Source organism: Cimex lectularius, unplaced genomic scaffold (genome assembly GCF_000648675.2).
Source record: "Cimex lectularius strain Harlan isolate CLEC.00 unplaced genomic scaffold, Clec_2.1 scaffold1, whole genome shotgun sequence".
Lineage (NCBI taxonomy): Eukaryota > Metazoa > Arthropoda > Insecta > Hemiptera > Cimicidae > Cimex > Cimex lectularius.
In genome coordinates this window covers 3010110-3026374 of record NW_019392813.1, presented here as the reverse complement: position 1 = coordinate 3026374, position 16265 = coordinate 3010110, and the positions used below count along the sequence as shown (strand labels likewise).

At 37.1% G+C, this 16265-nt stretch overlaps 2 protein-coding genes across 3 annotated transcripts; both read left to right on the top strand.

Moving 5' to 3' along the window:
• Nucleotides 1-86: 86 nt before the first annotated feature.
• LOC106666198 (sodium channel protein Nach-like) lies at nucleotides 87-6211 on the top strand. Of its 2 annotated transcripts, XM_014393249.2 has the most exons (10): nucleotides 87-184; nucleotides 784-840; nucleotides 1946-2149; nucleotides 2209-2481; nucleotides 2532-2643; nucleotides 2698-2974; nucleotides 3548-3604; nucleotides 3982-4093; nucleotides 4155-4246; nucleotides 5632-6211. In XM_014393249.2, the coding sequence occupies exons 1-10, from the start codon at nucleotides 93-95 to the stop codon at nucleotides 5748-5750; spliced, it is 1395 nt and encodes a 464-aa protein (XP_014248735.2). In that variant the 5' UTR covers nucleotides 87-92; the 3' UTR covers nucleotides 5751-6211. The 2 variants fall into 2 exon arrangements, with proteins under 2 accessions (XP_014248735.2, XP_024084076.1); XM_024228308.1 differs by lacking the exon at nucleotides 784-840 and having other exon boundaries at nucleotides 94-424.
• A 385-nt stretch (nucleotides 6212-6596) lies between these two features.
• On the top strand, nucleotides 6597-15376 carry LOC106664183 (sodium channel protein Nach-like). The gene is made up of 10 exons (XM_014389682.2): nucleotides 6597-6702; nucleotides 10837-11037; nucleotides 11089-11355; nucleotides 11415-11526; nucleotides 11586-11660; nucleotides 12917-13118; nucleotides 13188-13238; nucleotides 13330-13435; nucleotides 14951-15042; nucleotides 15099-15376. Exons 1-10 carry the CDS (start codon nucleotides 6617-6619, stop codon nucleotides 15251-15253), a joined length of 1347 nt encoding a protein of 448 aa, XP_014245168.1. The 5' UTR covers nucleotides 6597-6616; the 3' UTR covers nucleotides 15254-15376.
• The last annotated feature ends 889 nt before the right edge of the window (nucleotides 15377-16265 follow it).

Sequence of the window (16265 nt, the reverse complement as noted above, 5' to 3'; positions counted from 1 at the left end):
AACAAGCGTTATATCGCGTATCGGCTCATTAAATATTCAACTCTGTTTAGCAGACAAGCGATTAATTCCATTCTGGAAACAAATCCCGTAGAATGCAGGCGCAGGTGAAGGTCGCGAAGAAGAAAAGCTTCTGCAAGAGCTTTCTGACAGACGCGAAAGATTACGTCGTCCTTTTCATCAGCACATTGTTACGTAACAACAAGGACAATCAACGCTGCCCTACTGGACCTACAGGATCAAGAGAAAAACAGAAGAGGAAGGGAGTCTTACGCTGAACGCAGTACAGTGAACATCGGCCAAAATAAGGGAACATTTTTATCAACGGTGAGCCATAAAAAAAATACTCATTCGGAAGAAGAGGATCTATTTTGTTTGTTCATTAAGGAAGAAAATTAATTTTTTGATTCATAATTATATTTTGATTGTAAGTTAAATTTTTACTTTTAATTAAAACGTTTATTGTAAAAAAGGAAATCTTTAGTTTTGAATTTACAAAAAAAATTATTAGGAGGTTATATATAAAAAAGAGAAAATTATTTTTTTTTAATTTATTTAAATTTAATACTTTAGGATATTACTGATAATTATCATAAGAAATTATATTGTTCATGTATATTTTTTTTCACAATAATAAACCGATTGTTTAGTTATAATTTCATTTCTATATTTGTTCTTTTTTTAAATCAAAAACTCCATAAGTAACTACAAAATAAAAAAGTTATATAATTGGTGAATGCAAATTAATAATAATCAATTAACTTTACAACCTCCATAACAAAATTTATCATCAATCCATGGTCTTAGCCACATCGTGGCTAAAAATAGACACCCGACTGAAAAGTACGTAAATACGTGAATGAAACGACATTGTTGTTTTAATAAATGCATTGTTCTAAAAAAAAATCTTTTACAGAAATAGACAATTAGTTTGTTCTTCTTATGTAAAAATCTAAAAGTGTATCAGCAACTGTCTACTTTATAATATGAATCTTGGGATAAAAATAATTAGAAAAACGTGCTAATATTGATTGTAAAGAAAACACCGCAGGTTGTTTTAAGTAATCTGCAATCGGGCTCTTAACAGCCTGAAGGTTACAAGATTGGCTGGGAAGATCAGCTCTTTGTCGTTATTTGTTGTGTCCATTGAATTGTCAGTTTGACGCTGACATCCAGAAGGGAAAAAATGACACTAATGAATAAAGAAAAATGTTTCAGTAATATATTTTTAGTAAGTAAGTATTCAGGGAAAAATACAAATGGACCCTATGTGACCCAGACTAGATAGCCGAACAGACGACATAACGGACTGGGCTGTTGACAACATTGTCAACGAGTAGCCAATTGTACGACCAAATTGAATAAAGCAAAAAACAGGAAACAATGAATAAACTGACAAACATGGTCGTCTCTCATCATCATAGTCTTCAGTGGCTGGTTTGTGAATAATTTGATGAATATTATTCTACTTAAACAACCTTCATCCTCTGAAAACGATGATTATTTGATTATTTCGTTTATTGACAAGGCTGAAGCATTGTCGAAGTAGTGGTGACTTCCAGCAGTGCGCCTGGTGGAAACTTTAATTGCAAACTCACTACTAAAGTTTGTTGCACTTTATAGCACGCGCGAATCACTTGTTTATAGGTTATTATTATAGAATTTACGGGTACTTGCGATTAGTGGTAGTAATGTTTTTTGTATCTTGAACCGTGTATGTTTGTTATTTACAAGCCCAGCGCCAATTTGACCTTGGTTAGGTTAGATTGGGTTGGGTTAGGATTAGAGACAAGGTTAGAGGCGGGTAGATTAGGTTATTTTGTGTTAATATTAGGATTATGGTTACGTTTAGGTTCATATCCATAATCCAATGTTTTTCCGTGAAGCGGAGAAAATATGGGCGTGCGAGACTCATACACCTGAGATTTACTATCGTTTTTTCAAATAGTCTGTTTTGGGTGATCGTCGTGGTGGCTGCGATGTGGTGGACAACCTCGTTGAGTTTGTCGACTTGGTATCGTTTCTCGCAGAATCCGACTGTCGTGTCCATCGAACGCAACTACAAAGAGTGGAGGACAAACTTCCCAGCGGTTTCTCTCTGCCCTTTGATGAAATACGAATCGGAGAGCGTTGACGCCTATGTCGAAACAAAGTATTTTTCCACACCTAAATTTAAATTAATTTACCCTTAATGATTTCATTCGTTTTCAGCTTTAAACACGTAGAAGACAAAGACGGTTTGACCTTCTTCATAGAAGGATTGGTCAACACTACGCTGATAAACAACGAGCTAAACGGTGACAACATCCACATCAAACCGAAAGATTACTGGAAGTTACTCGAAGACGTCAAGCTGGTTTTGAAGTACAACGTCAGCAACAGCAATATGAACATGTACAGCGTACTGGAAATGACGAAGAGTTTTACAGAGAGCGGTTTATGCTACGTTTATAACTCAGCGATTGCACAATACAGCAGTCCAAAGTAAGACATCTACAAATTTGGTTTGAGCAGTTTTAATTGTATACTTTTAGGTGTTGGAAGACAAACAATTGCCCATTTGAACCAGACATTCAGACATTCAAAGGAAGTCCTCTTGACGGGGATATTTTCGCACAGCTCATGAACATGAACACTGGTTATGAGGTAATGACATTAAGAGCTTATCGAAATTCAAATGAAGAATTCTCAAATGTACAGCTGTTCATACACGGACCCTGGGAGGTGCCGGACGCAGCGATCGCCAATATAAGAGCGGAGAACAACTCATACAAAACTTTGGACGTGACGGCCCAAAGCATTTACAGTACGGAAGCGGCTGCAGAGCTGACGATCTCTCAGAGGAAGTGCAGGCACCCAGGGGAATCGAATCTCGCCATCAGCCCCGTTTACTCGTACAACATGTGCAGAATGGACTGCAGGGTGAAAAAAATGATCTCCATGTGTAACTGCGTTCCACACTTTTACCGTCACATGGGTAAGTGTTAAAACAATCGTTTTCTTGAACCGCCTTAAAATAACATCCGACTGACAGACCAAAACAGTGGGGATAGACCAAAAAGATAGGAAACGTCCAAACTAAGTATTACAAGAGTGAAGTTTTGTTCTATCGTTATTTTGAACAATAATATTTATTTCAATTAATTAATCTTTATGTAAGGGATTGATTGAAATAAAAAAGTCAGTGTCACGAGCGGGATTCGAACCCACGACCTTTGGCTAAATACGCCGCTGTTCTACCACATGAGCTATCGTGACTTCGATCCACTCGGACACCAACTTTTTATCTTGGTGGGAAGTTGGTGTCCGAGTGGATCGAAGTCACGATAGCTCATGTGGTAGAACAGCGGCGTATTTAGCCAAAGGTCGTGGGTTCGAATCCCGCTCGTGACACTGCCGTTTTTTATCTCAACCAATACCCTACATAAAGATTAATTAATTAAAAGAGGTTACTTGGTTAATCGGACCACCAAATCTAATGGATTTAATAATATTTTTACTTTCGTATCTAATGCAGTGTTTATTTACAAAACAGTGCAATTTGTTGTAGGAAGGAAGACGAAAGTGTGTAATTCAAGAGGTTTGGCATGCGTCAAGAAACATCGAGGTATTTAATTAATTAATTTGTACATAACATATTTATACTTTATTATATAATATTAATGGATAAGTTTTTGGATTAGATGTACAATTTTTAAGTACAATTTTTATGTTAGAATTAGGTTAGATAGGGTTAGGTTACAGGTCCATGATTCAATGTTTTTCGACGGAAAAAATATGCGAATGTGTAATTTTAATTGTGCCACAGAAGAAGGCACAAATAAATAAGTAAACCCTAAGTTCAGCTCGTTTTTTTGTTGCGTATCTTATTAAACTGGAGTAGAGGGTATGATTTTCCTTGTATCGTTAAAATTTAATTTATTTGCTTTTTTGTTTAATCATGCCTACTTCATAAAATTAAACAAACCGATTCTCTTTTAATAGATTTTTTTATAAAACTGAGAGATCCTGTGACGGAGGCGAAGGTCCAGTGCGATTGCGTTCCTTCATGTAACGAAGACAACTTTCTTGTCGACACTGACAACACCATGTCCTGGTAATCGCCCTATTCATAATTATCAATGCATAATTTATAATAAATTGAATTTTTTTAAAAGGAATCTTGGCACCAACTTGAAATGGGGCTTGACCAAATATCCGAAGATGAGGCTGAAAAGGGATGTTATATTCGGCTGGTCCGATTTGCTGGGTAAGTTCTTAAATAATAATTTACCGATAAGTCCAACTTACAGCACAACCGTGGGAAAATAGGAGGGAATGAGTATCAGTGAGAGGGAGTGAGAGGTGAGTGGATGAGTTAGTTAGTGAATGTGAGTGAGAGTGTGTCAGTAAGCGAATGAGACAGGGAGTGAGAAGGTGAGTGTGTGAATGTGTGTTAGTGAGAGGGAATGATTACCAGTGGGAGGGAGTGAGAAGGTGAGTGAGGGAGTTAGTGAGTGAATGTGAGTGAGAGTGTGTCAGTAAGCGAATGAGAGAGGGAGGTGTGAATGTGAGTTAGTGAGGGAATTGAGTATGTGTGTGTATAAGAGAGAGGGAGAGAGAGAGAGAGAATATGAAAAATTGGGAGAAGGAGAAAAAAGAGAAAGAGGTTTGGGAATGAATATTTATGCGGGCGTGTGTGTATATATATATATGAGAGAGAGAGAGAGAGAGAGAGAGAGAGAGAGAGAAAAAAGTTGGAGGGAGAGGGAGAGTGAGAAAAAAGAATGAGAGGGCAAGTGATAGTGAGTGAATGTTAAGTGAGAGTGAGTCAGCCTGTGAATTTTATGGGTGAGTGAGTTAGTGAATGTGTGAGTGAGTTAGTGAGACAGCGAGTGTGTGTTTGTGTGTAATAGTTGTAGTGAGTAGTAGGTACAGGATCGTACAATCTTCTTTCGAGAACTTACATTTCCTTCTTCTTCTGGAATGGAATCCTGATACTTTACTTTAGTTTACTTGTGCCATCTGGCAAAAAAGGTTAACCTTCTAGTAAGCGTATTCTTTTCGAGAATCACCTGGAAAGCCAGGCAAATTTGGTTTTGAGGATGGCAAGCTCTTTCTCCTGTAGTGGATGGTTCAGAAACATCATCCTCCTCTGAACGAACGGCCTGAAAATACATTGTTTTTCTTTTCATTAACAAAAACAGTTATTATGAACTAATGAATTGTTGTAGCAAATGAAAATATGCCATGAATGAAGAGTGATGATTGTGTGAGAGTGATTAGGTGTGGGTGAGTATGTGTTTTCTTTGTGTAAGTGAATGATTATTAAAGAGTGTGCGTTCGTTTCATTTTATTAAGTGGAACTAATGAACTGTTGTAGAATCTGAACATACGTGAATCATCTTCTATTATGTCATCGAAATCTTTAGGATCATCTACATCTGCTGACGTTAAACCCTGACAAAACGAGCAAACAACCTTCAACGTCTCTTTTTCCTCAAGTTCTTAACTGTTTCCGTGCTGATAAAATCAGTTATCTTGTTAAGAGCTGTAGGTCATATAACAGTTTTTTTTAAATATATCTCCTAATGTAATTGCAATAATAATTGTATTTTTCATTAAAATTTAAAATTCTTTTTTAATTTGTTTCAGTTTCGATTGGCGGTACAGCAGGATTGTTCTTGGGCTGCAGCTTATTAAGCTTCGCTGAAATATTTTATTTTCTCACATTACAACTTTTCCTGTTTATATTACAAAGATGCAATAATTAATGTTACTTTATTTGCACGTCTTAATTCTTGTGGTACACTTAGTGGAAAATAAACTTAATAATATAGTCCAAACTCGATCTCTTTTCGGAATCCTGTACAAATGACATCGCAGAATCAAATTTTTATCAACTATCGTACTACATAATTTTGTGTACTACTTTATAGTAAGGCCGATCTCACAGATTTTATCAGATGGACGAAAAAATCATAAGCTGAGAAGGAAGAAATTAGGGAAAATTGAGATAATCAGATTACGAATACTCAAGACAGAAACGATTTAAATAATTTTTTTAGTACAACACACACAAAGAAAAAAAGTAGTCACAATAGAAATCATCAGTAAAAATGCTAAATATGAACGAGCAGCAATTTTTTTCATATTAGCGTTACAACTGCCGATTCCTGCTCGCCGCATTTTCCAGCACGACATCAGCAGGTCAAAAGTAAGATACGTTTCAGCACAAAATATATTAATTTTTGCTTCAACTTTGAATTTGATATGGGTGATCAGAACCTCATTCATTAGAAATTGAAAGAGCCAAAAATTTTATGTTATGTTAAAAATGTTATTTATTTTGAGAATATATTGTTGTTTGTGCCTATTTGAACCTAATTTTCTATAATTCTATAATTAAAAATTTCTATACTGTACGTTTTTAAGCCTTACAATGAGACTTAATTTCCGATCTGTCTCTAAAATTGGATGTTAAAAGTTCATAACGACTATAAAATAAATTTACTTTTAATTAGTGGTAAGAAACACTCGAAGATACGCGAACCCTGGACTTGCCGGGGATAGGAAAAATTCGCCGGCTTTGCGTGGAAGGGGGAGAAAAACAACGAGGAATGCTTTCGCCCAGGGTGCCATGGACTTCGTCCGGCTCGTCCTAAGGACTTCGTCCGTACACGGGCTGTCCCAAATCGCCGCGAGGAACCGGCACCCTTCCGAGACGTAAGTCAAACTTGACGAAATTTTCAATCAGGTTGTCATATTTGGTTTAGCTTATCCTGACAATATCGTTACACTTTTGTTTGTCTTTGAAAAAAATAATAGTTCCTATAGATGTAAGGCAATTGTGCAATACAGAAAAGTGAATAACATTTATATATTGTTGGAATCGATGCAATAATCTTTTCATGAGGTCAAACGATTGTTTGATTTAAGCATGAATAATCAATGTTTTACGTGAAAAATTGAAACCAAAAGATTCAATAATTTTTTATTATATGGGGTCTCGGGTTCGAATCTAGCGGCCTGCAATTATTTACAAAAAACAAAATTTTTTTTTTTCAAAAACACCGATATCCCGAGGGTTAATATGACCTCTGTTGTTGTAAACCCTCGTAAAAAATCAATAAAATTTTTTAATACATACTAATCGTAACTTATTCAGCCTTGTTAAGAAATATTTTTTTCAAGTATCAATTTTTTGAGTAGCCGAGAGTTTGTGCGAATATGTGAAAAAATGGCAATGAAAATGAAAGTTTAATGGAATTTTATTAGTTTGTATGTAGTTTATTTGTATGATTTTGTTAATATTTCACGAAAAACGAAAAATATAGGCTCAGTAAACGCTCCTTGTGGATTTTTAAATTTTTTTTTTTAATTGTTCCGCCAAGAAAAAACCAGAATACGTTGGGAAAAATCAGCTTTTGTTAGTTACATTAGTAAATGTAATGTAAATAAATGTAAATGTAAAAATAGTTACATTAGTAACCTATAGGTTAAATAAACCACAGAACCTCTATTGAGGATGAAGACAAGCCGAAACGCTTAATCTCCCTTATTTCAGCCTATGTCAACAAGGTCTAGATAGACCATACGGTCATCGTGATGAGTCATCAAGTGATTACATCAACAAAAACTCCCGAAACGTTTTATTTTATATTTCCGGCTATAATGTATTTATGGAGGCCGGTTATGCCATTACATGAAGTAATCGGGCTTACTTACACTCCTTATGTTTCACGTGGATCAGTGGAGTCGTTTCAAAAAACAAACTTTGTCTCTTGCTAAAAAAAAAATTTAATTAACTTTACAAAGACACCAAAAGAACCCATAAAAGGAAGAGCAAATTCTTATCTGGTGAAATAAAATAAATAATCATTTTATGACGCGGTCCATCGGCAATTCCAGCTTTTGAGTTGGCAGTTCGGGGTCAGACCTCTGTTATCCTTCCAGCCGCCGAAGTTGGGCAGCAGGGGATAATAACAGCAGGTCATTTCAACCCACACAAACAGCTCCTAAAATCCAAACCCATTCGCACTTTCACTCACCCTTAAATAACTTATCAGTTATGTACATAACATTTACTCAGTAAGGGTATGTACACGATATTCCTCCATCACCCGCGTTACATCTATTTTTACCTAATCGAGGGTCGATGGGAACTCAATTTTTCCAACATCAACTCTCTAACTACACATTCACTAATACATACATCACGCTAATAAATACATTCACTCTCAACACACGCTAAGTATCATTACAATTGTAGGAGAATAAATTTGAAAGTTGCGCCAAGGTGACGTCAGACAGTGACGTACTTAAATCTGTTGGTCACTTCTAAGAAGGTTATTGGTTACAAGTGCTTATGTATATAGAGAATAAAGAGCGTGTGTTTGAAAACGAAAAGTCTACGTTTTCTTTATCCGATTCAATCCTGAAAAGGCCCTACACTATCTACAACAAAACAACCATGGTTTTTCCAAAATCGGAAGATGGATGCCAGATACTCGCTGCCGTGTTCAAGTACAGTTCTCATATCGTGTGGCAATCCGACGCGCTTTCTATATGTAACCAAGGAATTGCACCCTTCAATTATGTGGGACCATCGAGTAACCTTGTCATACGCGGGCTTTGGCTTAAAAGTGTCCGTGTGTCAACCTTGCATGGCCTATTGTTAATCGGGTGAGGATGACCATTCTTTTACGAGTGAGGTCCTACGAGGGCCCTCTATCACAGAAGAGACTCTTGATTTCACCCTTACCTCTCTTACTTTTTGGCAAAAAACCCAAAGGTTGTTGGTATAGACTCAAATAAAATAAATACCGTGGACATTGGATCAAATCCATAAGAAATATGAATTTTTATGAACAACATTAAACAGCGGGGGGAATATTGCGCCGGCTGATCCAATATGTACGATGCCCTTTATGTTTGCTATAAAATTCATATTAATGGCTTTTAAGGGCACTTAATCCGAATAGGTTTTTGTTTTCAAAAATAATTTTTTACCTATTTTACTGAAAACGACGTTTTTGTTTATGAAACTTTTTATGTACCTGATCTCATTATTCGATCGTGTATATTATTTTCTTATCCTAGATAAAAACCAAATCGACTGATACATAATGAAATATATGCATTAGTTGAAATGCAATCACACAAAAGACAGAAAACCGTGTTTAAAAAGTTATAGGCACTTAGGCCACATTGGCAAGAAATTTTGGGTACACATTTAATGTGTTTTTAACCTAGTATAAAAAAAAAGTAATCAGTAATAAATTAGTATATTTGGATAAAAACAAGCAATTTGAGACCGTATTTTTTAAGTAAGTAAAAACACTATTTTGCCATGATTTTAACTCAGATCAATAAAAACAAAAAGAGAAAAATTTTTGGCGAAGAATTAATTCACTTGAAACTGTAAATTTTATCTATGATAATATATCATTAGAAGACTGGAAAAATAATCTTAGACCTTTGCTTGTATGCAACTTCCAGCCTTTATGAGGCCGCCACTGTTAAGGTTCTCTTCGGGGGATCGAACAATAAAAAAAAGAGAGAAAAAACCGTGAAGAGTAGCAAATACAGTCTGGAGCAGGTGGACCTTCGGCTGAGGAATGGTCGCCAGCCGAAGGGGTAAGCCTACGAACCGTCGGTCTCCATAAAAAGGGAGGTTTGAAGCCAGCAAGGCTTCAAAGCAATGGCCGATAACTCTTTCTCTGAATGGATAATGACGATGATGATGATCTGCGTAAACAGGAATGAACCGGGGTATGAGGGGCAACCTGAAAAGGTGAGCTTCATATTCACGGACAACCCTTTCGCAATCCTTTGCGTCCTAGATTACTCCCGAATCCTAGTCTCAACCCTGGGTTACAAGGAAGGGGTTCCCAGGCGAAAAATAATGGTGCAGAAATCGTAGGTGAACAAACGGTGGGTGCGCAATAGTCTCACTGGGGGTCAGTGTAATAGATCCTGTCTGAAAAGAGTTGAGACGGACCAACTGAACTTTGGTCGCAAGCAATTTCCAAGCCCTTAGCTTGCTATTGGGTTTGGATTCGTAGTGGTTCGTTGGCGAGACTCCTAGAGAGTACCTAGGGTTTGATGCCGTCGTAGGTGGTTCTATTTATCAGAAACCTTGAGCGAATGATTGGCCTTCCCTAGTGGTTAGTATAGTTAACAGTATAGTATAGTTAGTATAGTTAACTATGTTAGGATATGATTGGTCTAAGGAGGGAAGAAGCACAAGGATGTTCTCTCAGCCACATCCTTTTCTCATTATTTTTTAATGAAACTGAAGATTGTATTGGTGGAGAGGTTTGTATTGGGCCTCACGAATAAAACCCTTAACCCATGTTGATGATATAAATGACCCCAAGAGAAAATCCGCAAGGCCAAACAAAAAATCTCAATAAAAAAAAGACAAATTTAAAGCTGAAAAGAAATTATTTAGTGATATTGTGCCTGCTTCACAATTGTACACATCACCGCTCTGTTTTTATGGTAATTACTCAGAAATAGATATATCACAGGTGGGTTTCTTTAAGAAAATCAGACCTGATCACTTGAGTTTTGACATTTCGTCATTTTCAGTATGGCACATATTTTGTGCAGTTGCTCATGATAAAAATACAGTTATTGCTCTCTATTGCAAAGATTTCTTTAAATATTAAAGAATTTCTCACATACTCCCAGAAAGAATGACCAAATGGTCAGACCTTTAACTATTTCTTAAAACAGGAAGTTAGACCAAAATCATGTGCAATTAACGAGTTCTTTGAGTAGTACTCATGGTCATTTTTATAGTAGGTGTTTCCTAATCGCCTAAATGAGACTTTCGACTTGATTTTTGTGCAGCGTGGTCTGGATTGTAACCTCCATCTGCGGCCTATATGGAGCGATTTGGCTTTGCCAGTCGACGATGCACCGCTTCGAGGAGAATCCGACGGTCATCTCTTTGGAACGTAATTACAAAGAATGGAACACCACTTTCCCCGCGAGTACCATTTGTCCGAAGACAAAGACCAAAGAGGACATAGAGAACGTTGTCTCTAAATGGTAATACCTTCTGAAGAAATCAGTCCGTTACTGCAAAAATCTCATTTCCAGGTTTCCAAGTGCGGACAACGCGACAGAGGCGGAACGTTGGCTTCGAGACCTCTCAAACGCTACATATACGAATTTCGCTAAAATGGAAAATTACTCTCCGGCAATCAGGCCTGAGAATTATTTGGATGCAGTTTTGGACGCGAAGCTACAGTTTCGATACGTACTGAGCAACAGCAACTCGGATGCGGCCGATCTCGTTCCTACATTCACAGAGCTGGGCCTATGTTACTCGTACAACTCACAAGTCGCGATTTACAACAACCCTGAGTAACTTTAAAAAAAATAACTGTGTACATGTATAATTAATAATGACAAAAATTGTCAAGGTACTGGAGGCAGAACAATTTCACTTTCGTCGAGGTTGGAGATCTTTTCAAGGGGAACCCTTTGGAAGGCGATATCTTCGCGCAAGTCATGGAGATGAACAGCGGATTCAAAGTAAATACAATCCACCATTACAAAAGTTAAAGAAGGTAAAAATAATTTTATTTCTTAAGGTGTTCGTCCATAGCCCTTCAGAGGTTGCAGAAATAGCGAGCTCTTCTAGAGAGTCACCTCCCAAGTTTTACATGGTAAGAAACCAATTATTTTCGCCATCTCGCCATGTTCAGTGTTAGTTCTGCTAATTGTTAACAAAGCCCTAATCCCTCCTGGTAAAGTTGGTTGATCACCTCCGGAGGACAAGGTGACACACAGAACCACTACTGAAGATTGTGAAACGCGACTGACAGACCGGCCAGGAGAGCTAGGACATAAGCTAGGACATAACGGCCAACTTTACGTTCTCAGGAGCAGTTCAAATAAGCATTCCTCTTTAGTCGGACAATCTATTTATGAGGAAAAATATTTTTGGGTGAAGTCCGCCTCTTGAATTAATTAGCTTAGGTCAAGCCCCCTTCCATTGGGTTTTCCCAATTATACAAATTTATTATTCAAGATTCACTTCTTGTCCCCGTCACAAACCTACTACGAAACGGATTGTCATATCGGCGCTTTGCATGCAAATCACTGAGATGCGGTTTCTTAATTTCTGTGGCATCCAAATGGTTCTATCTTTAAATGGCAAGCTACGTGCAACCATCCGTTTTTTTCTTGAGTGTGTTACTGTTATATGGCGTTGCACCACAGGAATAACCCTTTATGGATGATTTAAGGACCTTCTGATTCCAAGAAAAATACTTGGCTCGCATCCGTCGCTTGCCCGAATCCGCGGTACTCAACAGCACCATAATACTACAACATTGGTCATCCTGAAGGCCACTATATGACCCCGGTCATTAAAATGCTAAACCTGAATTGATTATGATTCTGCGAACACGCCACTCTTAGATCCCATTGGCCTTATCTTTGGACAGCCTCCACCATTGAGCTGGACTTTAGTGGTTTACTAAAGTTTTCGCCGGGTCTCACCACTACTTCACAATGCTTCTGCCTTTCATACAACAAACAATGAACATGCAGCCTGCCTACAAGCAAGGGCTTAACTGGCTTAAAACTGATTCGTCGAAGAGATGTCATAGCTAATAGTGAAGGCCACCAATATAAGCCACAAGCAGCATAGTCCTTTTAACAGGTGCCCGAGGCTGTACCGTCTATCAACATCAGCCTCCACAACCACCGACCAATCAACACCCGCCACGGTTACTCCTAACAGCACTCTCTGAGAGTCCATGGCGCTCAAGAGCTCCACATCAACACTGGCTGTTGTTTACACTAAAACTTGTCTGTTTTTTCTATATTTTTTTATATAATTCACGGATAGGTTTTATTGTTAGTATTTTACCAAGAGGTCTAGAAAAATATGATAAATGGGACAAACACTTTGCAGTCGCTGGACCTCGTTGCTTTGACCATATACTCCACAGAGCAGACGAAAAGCCTCAGAATATCCCAGAGAAAGTGTCGTTTCCTCGATGAAGGCAATCTGAAGATAAGCCCAGCCTACACGTACAAACTCTGCAGAATCGAGTGCAGGATGAAACTTGCCAACAGGCTTTGCGGTTGCGTCCCTTATTTTTACAGGAAAACTGGTTAACAAAGCAAATCCTTTCTACCATTTATTGAACGTTTCATAAACTATTTAAACCTGAAATTTTCAGATTTGAAAATATGCGACGTCAACGGCATGCTTTGTCTCGCAAAATATAAAGGTTTGTTTCCTTAATGAGAGAAACCGGCCATCCTGGAGTGTCAGTGTAATGCAAAATGAAGTTAATTAAGCAGTTTTTTTTCTTCTTCAAGAGAGACTGCTTAAGCTGCTACACGACGGAGTGAAAGAACAATGTCAATGCGTCCCTCCTTGCAATGACGTTAATTATTCAATACACGGAGACAGCCTCTCGCCATGGTGAGTACCTGAACATTTCTGACTACTTATTTAAATATAATTTTCCTAATGTAACGCAGGTTATAATATGCAAAATATCATAAAAACAAGAACTGCAAGAAAAATCAATTATGAAATGCGGTTTTTCAGACAAGGATTGGAAATTAGAGGAGAGTCGTTATTGATAACAGATAGCGTTTATATTTTAAAATTTTTTGTATTGCTGTATATTATTAATAAATAAATAAGAAGAGTAAGAAAATAAAAAGTTATTAGCTATTAAACGTATGATTTGTACTTTTTTTAAGCGTTAGGTCAGCTGTCTTAATTTTCCACGTAGCATGTACTTCAACCGAGATATTTTTAATTATTCAAGAAAGCCTATTATCTGATTATACAATCATACTTAAAGAGAGTTTTTTCGCAGTAAACCAGGGTACGGAGACTTCTGGGATGGAAGAAGTGCTTGAAGGTGTGTCACAAGGGTCAATACTGGCACCGCTGTTGGACACAATTTTTACATCTGATATACACTTACCGCCACATACGCAGATGACACCGCCATATTAACAACTCATCCCTCGTCTACATAAGCTTCACTTATGTTACAAAACTACACATCAATTATTGAAAAATGGAGAAATTTTTTGAAAATAAAGTTTAACCCCTCAAAGTAAACATATCACTTATACAATGAACCTATTTTTCAAAGTTCAAAGTTAACTATTTAGGACTTAAGTTTGATAGAAGACTAACTTGGAATACTCACACTCGATTTAAAAAAACAGACAATCGACAAACGATTTAAAATGCTTTATTACTTATTCAACCGACAATTAAAATTTTCAACATACGCATACCTACTCAAACCTATTTTGATGTACGCGTGCCAAGTTTATGGATCGGCCAAATATTCCAATATTCAAAGATAACAAAGTTTTCAATCCAAAATTTTAAGACCAATTGTTTCTGCCCCTTTTTACGTAAACAATAGCCGCAACGGTTTAGGCGTTGACACGGCGCTCATCACTGTAAGGCTGTAAGATAAGGGTCCCGGGTTCGAATCCTGCGGCCCTGCATTCGAACCAGACATACGTAGAAATAGTCTTTGATCGAACCCTCGTTTACAAAAAAACAAAAAAATTATATTAATAAAAAATAAATAAAACAGACTTCACAGAGTTCTTGCCAACGGCTACAAACAATAAATTATACAATGTCCTAGTTGTATATAATACATGTACAGTTGTAGATACAAATAAAAGAGGTAAAAAAGAAAATATTCAAGACTTTCAGCATAATTCATAATTAATCTGCCTCAACTAACATTAAGGTTATTATTATGATTAAGGATAATTTCAATTAATTATTATTTTTATCTAAGGTCTTAGTTGAGATGAAAAAGTTAGTGTCATGAGCGGGATCTCAACCAAGATCTTAGATAAAAATAATAATTAATTGAAATAATATGTTCAATTATGTCTGCTAAACATGGATTAATCAAGGATAATTTTATTCGAAGTGTTTTTTTTGCAGGTTTCTCGGCACTAATTTCAAATACGGACTGATTAAGTATCCAAGAAGCCGGTTGAAAAGAGACGTGTTCTTTTCATTCAACGACCTCCTGAGTAATTAATAACCTTAATATTTATAATTTAAAAAATATAATTATATTATTTTTCAGTCCAATTTGGTGGTACTGTGGGGCTCTGCTTGGGATGCAGCGTTCTAAGTTGCATTGAGTTCGTCTACTTCTTTACCCTGCGCTTATTCTTATTTGTAACTCATAAAATCAACGAGAATAAACGTTTTCCTCATAAACATCAAAGCTTTCGTTGAGATTAAACATTTCAACTTTAGTATGCGAGAGTGTTCGTCGCATGCACATGTAATAAGTTTTTCAACATAAATAAACGGCGTTATGTAGAAATGTATAGTTTTATGTCATGTGGATAAAGAAATAGAACAGGTTAAATGCTTTGACTTTTTTTTAAGCCCCCCGTCTCGTGCAGATACTCCTCGGCCTTGGTTTATCTGCCCGAAGGCACACCGTAGGAATCCCACCCGCGTTTATCTTTTCCAGCCCATCCTGGCCGGCGATGATGGAAGAGCTGTTGCATTTCCGCCGGCTCTCCAGGGAAGGATTAACCAGGAACATTAATCCCAGAATAAATAAAGATTAGAAGAAGGATTCCGGGTATTTTCATCTTTGCGTCAACAATTGGGTCAACAAAGGTGATGAAACTATTGCAGAAAAAGATCAGGAAAAGGAGGACTTTTTGTGAAATGAGTAAACCGAAAAAACCCATTCCTACAAAGACTGGGTTATTAAACTCGAAGATTGTGTAACGGTTCCAATATTTTTAACTACATTTTATTAGGTTTCGTGGTCCGTTTAGCCAATAAATTCCTTTCAATTAATTAAGGTTTTCGCTGAGATAAAAAAGTCAGTGGCACAAGCGGGGTTCGAACCCACGACCTTCGGCTGCTCTACCACTTGAGCTATCGTGACTTCGATCCACTCGGACACTAACTTCATCTCAACCCCCACCTTTTGAATTTTCACTCCTTTTTGCCATTTTTCAAATTCGTGTAATCTGTTTGATTCTCGGCGACAAATAAAATGACCACGGAGAGCTCTAGTGAAGTATATTTCATTTTGCTTATTACATTTTATTAGGTTTCGGGGTCCGCTTGACCAAATAAATTCTTTTCAATTAATTAAGGTTTTGTTTGAGATAAAAAGTCAAGTTGAAAGATGCCAAAAAGGAGGGAAAATTCAAAAGGCGGGGTCGAGATGGGAAGTTGGTGTCCGAGTGGATCGAAGTCATAATAGCTCAAGATCAAGAGC

Coding starts and splice junctions, on each gene's coding strand:
- LOC106666198 (XM_014393249.2), top strand. CDS start 93: ATGCAGGCGCAGGTGAAGGTCGCGAAGAAGAAAAGCTTCTGCAAGAGC. Junction 841..1,945: donor AATAGACACCCGACTGAAAA/GTACGTAAATAC, acceptor TTTTTCAAATAG/TCTGTTTTGGGTGATCGTCG. Junction 2,644..2,697: donor ACATGAACACTGGTTATGAG/GTAATGACATTA, acceptor TCAAATGTACAG/CTGTTCATACACGGACCCTG.
- LOC106664183 (XM_014389682.2), top strand. CDS start 6,617: ATGGACTTCGTCCGGCTCGTCCTAAGGACTTCGTCCGTACACGGGCTG. Junction 6,703..10,836: donor AACCGGCACCCTTCCGAGAC/GTAAGTCAAACT, acceptor ATTTTTGTGCAG/CGTGGTCTGGATTGTAACCT. Junction 13,436..14,950: donor GGAGACAGCCTCTCGCCATG/GTGAGTACCTGA, acceptor TTTTTTTTGCAG/GTTTCTCGGCACTAATTTCA.